Source organism: Cornus florida, unplaced genomic scaffold (assembly GCF_030987335.1).
Source record: "Cornus florida cultivar Cherokee Brave unplaced genomic scaffold, ASM3098733v1 CherokeeBrave_3.0.0_Hap2_Chr04, whole genome shotgun sequence".
NCBI classification, from domain to species: domain Eukaryota; kingdom Viridiplantae; phylum Streptophyta; class Magnoliopsida; order Cornales; family Cornaceae; genus Cornus; species Cornus florida.
Window position 1 is genome coordinate 13,668,658 of NW_026775574.1, and position 10,353 is coordinate 13,679,010.

General features: G+C 34.8%; 1 protein-coding gene across 1 annotated transcript; it reads right to left on the reverse strand.

Annotated features, from left to right (window-relative positions):
• Nucleotides 1-6,100: 6,100 nt before the first annotated feature.
• LOC132304738 (protein ALP1-like) lies at nt 6,101-7,863 on the reverse strand. The gene is made up of 3 exons (XM_059802462.1): nt 7,715-7,863; nt 6,618-7,333; nt 6,101-6,546 (listed from the first exon to the last, which is right to left on the reverse strand). The coding sequence occupies exons 1-3, from the start codon at nt 7,861-7,863 to the stop codon at nt 6,101-6,103; spliced, it is 1,311 nt and encodes a 436-aa protein (XP_059658445.1).
• Nucleotides 7,864-10,353: the final 2,490 nt, after the last annotated feature.

The window sequence follows — 10,353 nt, forward strand, 5'->3', positions numbered from 1 at the left end:
TCGAGTCTCTGTTTAGGATGTAATAGATTAGAACTTGTTTGTGGGCCTGACCCACCATTATTTTTCAAGTGTTCGACAGTTCCAGTCTTAGAGATTGTTCATGCCGAGTATAGTCAGTCATTCACTCTTCTGACTCTACGTAGGACTCTTTTTCATGTTTTAGTTATTGAATTTATTTTAGTTCAGTTTTTTTTTTTTTTTTTTTTTTTTCAGTTAGGATATTATTAGGGGTCCACAGTATGGATTCCCGAGTTGTGGTTTAAATAATTACTGGTATCAGAGGATTGGATGATTTTATTATGGGTTTGTTTTTTAATTATTATTTATTTGAGGATTTTTAAATGAGGTTTTATTATTTAGTTTCCATTCAGCTTATTGTTTATTTATTTCTTTATTATTCTTTTTGTATTCAAATGCTTGTTTAACTATTAATTGTTTGATATCCCTTGTATTCTGTGTTCAGATTTGATCACCCGTGGCTCTAGAATTGAGGGGTATCACATGCTTCCTATAAATCCCACTGGTGCCACTGCCCACAACTTACTTCCGTGTCCTTCATGAATTGTTTTTGTCAATCATTTTCACATCAAAGTCATTGCAATGATCATGTTTTAACCATGTTGCTCAATAAGGAAAAACTGCATATATTTTAGTACCTAAGAGCAGTTTGTAGAAGCACACTGAACATAAACTATACACAATTTACAATACTTATAGTGAACATAAACTATACACAATTTATACACACACACACTAATTGAATAGGTGTTATCTGAAATTGACTGGGTAAGATGATGAGTAACATACTTGGTGCTGGAAAACTCATAGACGCTTCCTTTTTGAGAGAAGATAATCAGAGCAACTTCAGCATCACAGAGCACAAAATTTGATCAATCAATATTTTTCAAAGTCAAAAACTATGCATGTTAAAACAACTTGGATTCTTAAAACAATTTAACAATTTATTTCTTTTCATTTCAAATCCACACTTCAAAACTCTTTCAAAAATCCATTTCAAGTTTCAAAAATCAACCACATGCCTTTTTGGAATCAAAGTTTAAATTCAATTTTTTTTTTATTTATTTTTTTTTTCAAAAATCCGGCATGGTTTCCCCTTAAAAATGGACATTTTCAAATTTTCAAAACACAAGAAACACATATATATTTATCATTCAACAACCAAAAATCAATTTCAACTTTTCAAATCATCTTCATTCAATCAATTCAACAAGGGACACTGCCTACAAAATTAATTCACAAATCCAAGTAAAATTACCCGTTCTCCTTCTAAATTACTCCAACAACCACAAGATATATCTAACATTTTTTCAGGCTAAGTTGAAAATTTGAAGTATAAATGACCTCATGTAAAACCAAACACATGAACAACATTAGAGAAAAATAAAATAACACATGGCAGGAATGAAGTAATTAGAAGTAGTAAATAAGATATATCTAACCTTTTTCCAGGCTAAGTTGTAAATTTGGAGTATAAATAACTTCATGCAAAACCAAACACATGAACAACATTAGAGAAAAACAAAATAACACATGGTAGGAATGAAGTAATTAGAAGTAGTAAGCAAGATATATCTAACCTTTTTTCAGGCTAAGTTGCAAATTTAGAGTGTAAATGACCTTATGCAAAACCAAACACATGAATAACATTAGAGAAAAACAAAATAACACATGGTAGGAATGAAGTAATTACAAGTAGTAAGCAAGATATATTTAACCTTTTTTTAGGCTAAGTTGCAAATTTAGAGTGTAAATGACCTCATGCAAAATCAAACACATGAACAACATTAGAGAAAAATAAAATAACACATGGTAGGAACGAAGTAATTATAAGTAGTAAGCAAGATATATCTAACCTTTTTTTAGGTTAAGTTGCAAATTTATAATGTAAATGACCTCGTGCAAAATCAAACACATGAACAACATTAGAGAAAACAACAGCAAGTAATACGCAGTTGAAAATATAGCATTTATAGTTCTCAGTAGCAAGGTCATCCAAATACAGAAAATTAAGTATTTATTACATACCAAATGAAACACAGGAAATTAACTAAATACCTATTACATGTCATATATTACAAAAGATGGAAGTTTATCTAACTTCATCTTTCAATAACAATGATAATGAGCAAGAAGAAAATAATCACAATAAACATGACTGTGATAGTAAGACATCCACAACCTAGGAAGAGTATGTATTTCTATCTACATTGTTCATTTTGAATCATTGCAATGACTCTGTCCAAGTCAGCTGGAACCTGTTCTTCAACTTGTGCACCTTGGTGTAACTTATCCACCCACATAAATGCATTCATATGTGACTACAAGAAATATAAATTATACAATTAGGAAACAATAACAGAAATAACACCTAAAAGATTAAAGCTATACCTCTCGAGCTAGACACCTATAGAATTGTCGATCATCATTTTTTGGAGTTCGAGCCCTATACAAATGCATAGGACCTCTACCACATGCACATTGTGGTTGCTTACCTTCAAGCCTATACATAAGTGTGCCTACAAGTACTAAAACATTTAATATTTGATGTCCTGATATAATTATTTATTACTGTTGAGGGTGAAATCCGCACGGTCTGATACGTCACCGTTTACCTGCAAGGGAAAGAGGAGAAAATCGATGAACCTTGATAGCACTGGTGTGGTACCTGCCAAGAGCTCTCCGACGATTAACTTAGTCACCAGAGGTCTAAAAAGGAAGGCAGGGATTTAATAATAGTTTTTTCTTCATACCTTATTCCCGAGTCGTCGTCCTATTTATCGTTGCTTCCCTTATTCTTGATAAGGGAACTTCATTATCCTTATCCCATGGAACTTATCCCATGGAGATCTTATCCTTGATAAGATTTGTCATCATTTTTATCCATGGAAATCGTTACCTTTAATAATAAAATATTATCATTGATCACCGAAGAGGTCTGGGGGCTGGTCAAAGTAGGTTAGGTTTATTTTTCCCTATCAGTTGCCCCCCATTCCCAAGCTTGCTCGTCTAGCTTTGGGAATGTAATAATAATAATAATTTATTATTATTTTTTTTTAACCTTGGAATAGTACTCGCTGGTACTATTCCCGCGGGTACTCTTCACATGAATAGTACAGGAAACACTCCTTTTTTTTTTTTTTTTTCTTTTGCCCTGGAACAGTACCCGCGGGTACTATTCACATGAACAATACATAAATTTTTTTACTTTTTTTTTCTCTTGCCCTGGAATAGTACCCGCAGGTACTATTCACATGAATAGTGCATAATTTTTTTTTTTTTTTTTGCCCCCGGCATTATTCCCGGGAACAATGCCACGGGTACCCTTCCTTTGGGTATTTTGCCCCTGGGTACTATTTTTGGTACCTTTGGGTACTCTGCCACTAGTTACTATTTTTGGTACACTTGGGTACTCTGTCCCAGGGTACTATTTTTAATACTCCTGAGTAATCTTCTCCTGAATTGTACGAGCTTCACTCAGGTCATCACTCCTTTAATAAGGGAATTAAACTTTACGAGTTTTACTCATCCCTTTAAGAAGGGATTTTTATTTATTATCCCTTATAGTACCGGGATATAAATTACGGGATTCATTCAGCCGGGGTCCTGGTAATACATGATACTCATTTACTATCCTTTATAGTACGGGGATATGGATTACGGGATTCATTCAGCCCGGATCCTTTTAATACATGACTTTATTTACTATCCCTTATAGTACGGGGATATTGATTATGGGATTCATTCAGCCAGGGTCCTGGTAATACATGACACTTATTTACCATCCCTTATAGTACAGGGATATGGATTACAGGATTCATTCAGCCCGGGTCCTGGTAATACAGGATACTCATTTACTATCCCTTATAGTACGGGGATATGGATTACGGGATTCATTCAGCCCGGATCCTTTTAATACAGGACTTTATTTACTATCCATTGTAATACGGGAAGTAGTCGTCACGTTCCTCTAGTAAATGAAGGAAGTTTTAATTATCTCACCCTTTTGTATATAAGGAGTAGTCGGCTTCTTGTCCCTTTAATAAGGGAAGAATGTGTAGTTGGAGATAAATAGATTATTATTGGCTTAATATTACCACATAGGTAGTAGGGAACTGAAAATATAATATTTTATTGCGTAGAAATTGAGGGTCATCCACCTCATTGGTGATAGTGACTTTATTGAAAAATAAAATAAAATAACATGTGAAATGATGAACTGAGATGCCCCCAGTCTTTATTTTGAATGACTTGATAAGGCTAATTCTAGCTGTGAGGTAATTGTTAATCGGTATACTTATTTGAGTCCTCCTCACTATATGTCATATCGTTTTGGCTGAAGAATGATCTTTTATAACTGGTATCATTCTCATCCCTGGTGAGAGGGGCAGACCTCTTCTTGTCCTCTCATTCCTTTCCCTTCCGTGCATTCATAACGTCTTCAGTGTTCATGTGTTTCTGCGCTCTGATCAACAACTCTACCATGCTGGTGGGAGGTTCTTTGGATAGGGCAAACAAGAATCTGGAGGTTTGGAGTCCTCTTATGAAAGCGGTCAAGGCCACCTTGTCGTCCACCTCTTCTGCCTGCAACATCTCTATGTTGAATTGGGTGATGTATTCCCGGATCGACTCACCCTCCTGCTGCTTCATGATAAGCAGGTAGGTGGCTGGCCTCCTATGCCTCTGACCTGCAATGAAGTGGCTCACAAATTGCTTACTCAGTTCTTCGAAGGTGTTGATAGTTCCCGGCTTCAGCTTGTTGAACCAAACTCTTGCTGATCCCTTAAGTGTAGTGGGAAAAGCTCGGCACAAAATTTCGTCTGGTACGGCGTATAAATGCATAAAAGCTTGAAAGATTTCCAGGTGATCGAGGGGATCTTTGGTCCCATCGAAGCTTTCGAATAAGGGCATCCTGAACTTGCTAGGCAGTGGACATTTCATAACGGCAAAGCTGAACGGCAAGTGGGTCCTTTGTACCAGGTCATTTACGGCTACAGGACCTTTCCCTTTCATAGCCTACATTACACCCTCCATTTTCCCCTTGAGATTCTTGACTTGCAGGTCGAAATAGGTAACTTTCTTTATCTTTTCCTTAAGACAAAAAGCTGTGCCTTCCTGAGGTTAGGAATTCCGTGGGAGAGATGGGTGTACCACCTCTCTATGTCGGTTTCTCACCTGGCTTTGTTCCACTTCGGTCTCATTTTGGGAGGGATGATTGTCCTGTTTTGCAAGATTCCCATTCCCTCCGTTTGGATTTGAGAGATCTTGTCGTGGCAAGTTTTGTTGAACCGATGGAACAAGATGTTGCAGGAGCATTGCATTTTGTTGGATCAACTGGTCCATTCTCTGACTCAGAGTTTGGACCTGCAGTTCCAATGCTGTAAGCTGTGTCTGGTTGTTTGGGACGTTTAGGTTTTCACCCGACTCTACCCTTTGACCATATCCCTAGACGGTGTTCTTTCGGTAACTATACCGGACCACAAACGTATATACCCAACCGAGTAATTAATTGATTCAAGGGAATCGTTGTTCCCATAGACGGCACCAACTGTTGAGGGTGAAATCCGCACGGTCCGATATGACACCGTTTACCTGCAAGGGAAAGAGGAGAAAATCGATGAACCTTGACAGCACCGGTGTGGTGCCTGCCAAGAGCTCTCCGACGATCAAGTTAGTCACCAGAGGTTTAAAAAGGAAGGCAGGGATTTAATAATAGTTTTTTCGTTGTACCTTATTCCCGAGTCGTCGTCCTATTTATCGTTACTTCCCTTATTCTTGATAAGTGAACTTCATCATCCTTATCCCATGGAACTTATCCTATGGAGATCTTATCCTTGATAAGATTTGTCATCATTTTTATCCATGGAAATCGTTACCTCTAATAATAAAATATTATCATTGATCACCGAAGAGGTTTGGCGGCTAGTCAAAGTAGGTTAGGTTTTTTTGTCCCTATCAATTACAGTTATCCATATTGTATATATGTGAGTTTAATTTACGTAATATAATTAGTTATTACAGTTATCCATATTAAAATCCGACACACTATTACACATTATTATAATTAATGATTACAGTGCTCCTAAATTAGGTTGGCAAAACGATCACGATAAATATCCATCTGTCGCATCTGTGTATTAGTAGCACTGATGACCTCAACAATGTCATCCACATCAGGTTCATTTTGTGAAGTAGAAGATTCAGGGGTTTCACCATAAAAAATTTCATCAGATTCACCTTGGGATCTTATGAAATTATATAATGTACAACAAGCAATGACAATAAGAACTTGAGTGTCAAAGTGATAAGGGGGCATTTGCTTCAATATAGCGAATCTTATCTTTACCAACCCAAAACATCGCTCTATGATATTTCTCAATGATGAATGCCTAAAATTGTACACCTTTTCTCTACCACGCGGTCCTTTAGCATGTCTACGATATTCCTGCATGTGGTAATGTTGACCTCGGAAAGTGGCCAAAAACCCCGGTTGATTGGCGTACCGAGAGTCCACTAAATAAAACTTACCTGCCATGTTAAGTATTAAAATTAACGTATTTTTAATGTTAAATATAAATATGGAAAGGTAATTTTCTTACCTTTGGGTGGTGATGGAAAATTCAAATCCTCATTCTGAATGCACTCATTTAAAATCTTCGAATCATTAGCAGACCTTTCCCACCCTGCTAGAATGTATGTGAATTTCATATCAAAAGAACACACGGCAATGACATTTTGGGTATGAAAGGGTATTTGTTGGTTGACTGGCACTACAACATGGATATGGGTACCATCTATAGCTCCTACACAATTCTTAAAATATAGATAAAACTTTGGATTGTTTTTTATCTGTTTAGGAATTTCATTTAAATCCGGGGGAACAATAATCTTAGTTCCTAACTCACAAATTAACTTTAAGATAGCATGAAAGTGATATGAAATTGTAGATGTAGAGTATTGGAATCTTTCAGCAACGACACGATTCCTTTCATTGTGAGACACGGTAAGTAGGAAAATTGCAACTTGTTCTTCTACTGTTACAAATATTGAATCTTTCAATCCTAACAATTTCAACTCACGACACAAAGCCCTAAAGGTATTGGGGTACATCAGAAAATTTTCATAACACCTATCTTCATGTCCATTTAAAATCTCGAATACATAATCTTCCCCTTGTAACATGAAATCCCTACAACGTTGCTTATCAAAAAGTTTATAATAGTACTCATATACGGTTGCGATCAATGCAAGAATTTTCTCATCAACATCATCATTATACATGGTTAATATTGTCCTTATATCCATATCTACTATCCTATTTAAGAATAAACAGAAGCAATTATTGTAATAAAAATTAAACAACTTCATGATATAAGGAAAATAGAAAAATGTATAACAAATAATACAGTTATTCACCAATAATTATAAAAAATGATAAAAGACATATCAAATCATATAATTATCCAGCAATAATGTAAAAGTAATAGATATAGAACATAAATAGTTATCAAGCATTAATTTAAAAGCAGTAGATAAAGGAATTAAATACAGTCTTCCAACAGTAATGTAAAATCAGTAGATAAAGAAAACTAATACAGTCATCTAACAGTAATGTAAAAAGAGTCATAAAACAGTCATCCAAAAACACATAAAAGTAAGATAGCGAATATATCACAGATGCTAATTCATCACCCACCCAACCTTCCTCTCATCAAGAATGTGAATAAATATGTCCCTCCACACCTTGTCCTCACCAAACATCTTTATGATGTTAGCATAATGGGTATCATCAATCCCCACTAATGTGTTGATGATCCTAAGGTACTCCTCAAGTTGGGGATCCATTTATTTTTCTTTTCCTTTTTTATTGGGAGATGTCACTTCAGGCATTTCTTTAACACGAGATGGTTGACAACTAGAAGATGATTCTGCTATGGCTTTGGCAATTTTATCAGCTTTCGCGTTCCCAATATCAGTCAAACATGCCATCACGTGAGACATTGTGGAGGAAAAACTTTCTTTCTTAGGTTTCTTAGCTACAGGTTTGGGAGTAGGACTGAGGTCAATAGGTCCTCCTACATTAGGTCGTTCTACATCAGTCATGTTCGCATTACCCTCAATATTATGAATTGTAACTTCATGTGTTGCCACTTGAGACATTGTTAGCACTTGGTGAGGTTTGGGTGCTTTTGTAGAAGGATGAACATGCTGACCAGTAGCATGTGTATCCCCAAAAATCTTTACCATCTGTTCATAATTCTTTCACCATTGTTTTTTTATTTTCTGCCATACTTGAGAACCTACACGTTATTAGCTTACAATTATTGTTCATCAAACCCTTTTAATACTAAATCACTAATTACTAACTTTATGTATGGTAAGTAGACATGTATTAAAATACTAACTTTGCACAATCGAACCCATCTTTCAGCTTCCAACTCAATCATACCAGTGTTGTATTCTACACCAGTCTCAGATAATATTTGTTTGCAATCTTTGTACAGTGCTCTTATTGTGTTGAATTTTTGTCTACATTGGTCCTTCGTGTACTTCTTTTGAATTTTTACCAACATTGCGTCCACAATATGTGTCCACTTAATTGGATTAAAAGTCATGCCTGTACGATTTCCTTTTCCAACTTCTTCCTCCATTAAGAGCATGAATTTCTCTTGATGGGCATCACACCAAACAGTGGCATCGGCCTGTTCAATAACTACAACGTCCTCACCACTCTTACCATCAAGAGAATGAATGTCTCTTGATGGCTATTGGTCAACATTATCATTATTCATGTCCATCTGATTATTATTAAGTAAATTGAACAGTTTAGTAAATTGTTTAGATAATACTAATTTTAAACTGATAATTCAATGGTACTACATTATATAAGAATTAAAAATTAAAAAACAATTCAGTCATATTATTAATAACCACATTAGGAGGTCAGTCTTAATACTATCCCTCACGAGGTTGCAAAATTATTTGTTACTCATGTACAATATGATTAAACCTATGATCAGATTGGGAAGTAAAAACCCATGATGGTTTCATATGTCCTACAACATGGGTCATTTACATTTATGTATATATATATATATATATATATATATATATATATATATATATTATCTAAAAGAAAGTGATGATAACTAAATTATAATACGAAGGAATACTCTAAGTTACAATATAGTTATGATAAATTGTTATATCGTCTTCATTCCTAATGGCTAATAACATGATACCAGATCCCATATGAGAACTTATTTGGCAACACAAAGAATCCCTATAAACACTCAATATCAGATTAATTAAGATACTATCAAGCGTTAACCAATCGCTGCATCTCCACAATTGTATCTCTACAACACACAGGAGTTGTTTATCATCATTTTCTATAGAACTCTATTCGTATAAAACTAATAGGCCTCAAGTTTGTAACTCTATAAACAAGAGATTGTTTATGTTAATTAGTTATATTAAACAAAATTATTAAATCAAGACAAAAATGTGTCACAAATTCATCTAATCAACTTTAGCTGACGAACAAAATGCAAAATTTGTTACAACTATAAAATTAAGTTAGAAATTATGTTCATAGGGGCACAATGCAAGAAAAAAAAAATTGAGTGGCACAATTTTAAAAATTTAAAGAATTAATAACCATGTTATTTAACAATCCTCAAATAAATCTTGTTCTCATTCTTTATATTTTATTTATTTACTTTAATTAAGAGCAAACCTATTTGATTTCACCACATAAATATGTCACAAAATTTCTAATTTTAAATCAACTTTAGCTGGAGAAAAAATGAGAGTGAGAAATTTGTTGTATCTTATTATGTCAAAGTATGTCACAAATTTTCTAATTTTCAATCAATTTTAGCAGGAGAAAGAGGGTAGGTGTGATACCCCCGGATTTTCGGATGCGGGTTGGCCAGGCCTACGCCCGATTACCCGAGGATATCAAATAAATTAGTAATAAACGAACACAGAATACAGATAAGATAATCAAGAATAAATAAAACTGCTGAAAGAAACTAGAATGATAATCCAAAACTGAAAACCTCAGAATAAAATTTTATAAATAAAGTATTATTTCGATACATCCAAATTCTCCATTTCTAATACAACTCGGGAATCCATCTGGTGGACCCCTAATAAACTTCAATACCGAAATCAACAACTGAAGAACTCCAATGCTAAATCTTGAAGAAACTCCTACGTCGTCGGAAGAATGAGAAGCCATCTTTGCTCAGCATGAACAAGGTCTAAGACCTGGAACTGTCCGTTACATGAAAAATAAGAGTGGGTCAGGCCCACGAACAAGTTCTATCC

What these genes read in the sequence shown, in the direction of transcription:
- LOC132304738 (XM_059802462.1), bottom strand. Translation starts at nt 7,863, where the DNA reads ATGGATCCCCAACTTGAGGAGTACCTTAGGATCATCAACACATTAGTG. An exon ending in CTTGATGAGAGGAAGGTTGG is followed by an intron (nt 7,334 to 7,714) that starts GTGGGTGATGAA and finishes ATTCTTAAATAG; the next exon opens with GATAGTAGATATGGATATAA. An exon ending in TTTTCCATCACCACCCAAAG is followed by an intron (nt 6,547 to 6,617) that starts GTAAGAAAATTA and finishes TTAACATGGCAG; the next exon opens with GTAAGTTTTATTTAGTGGAC.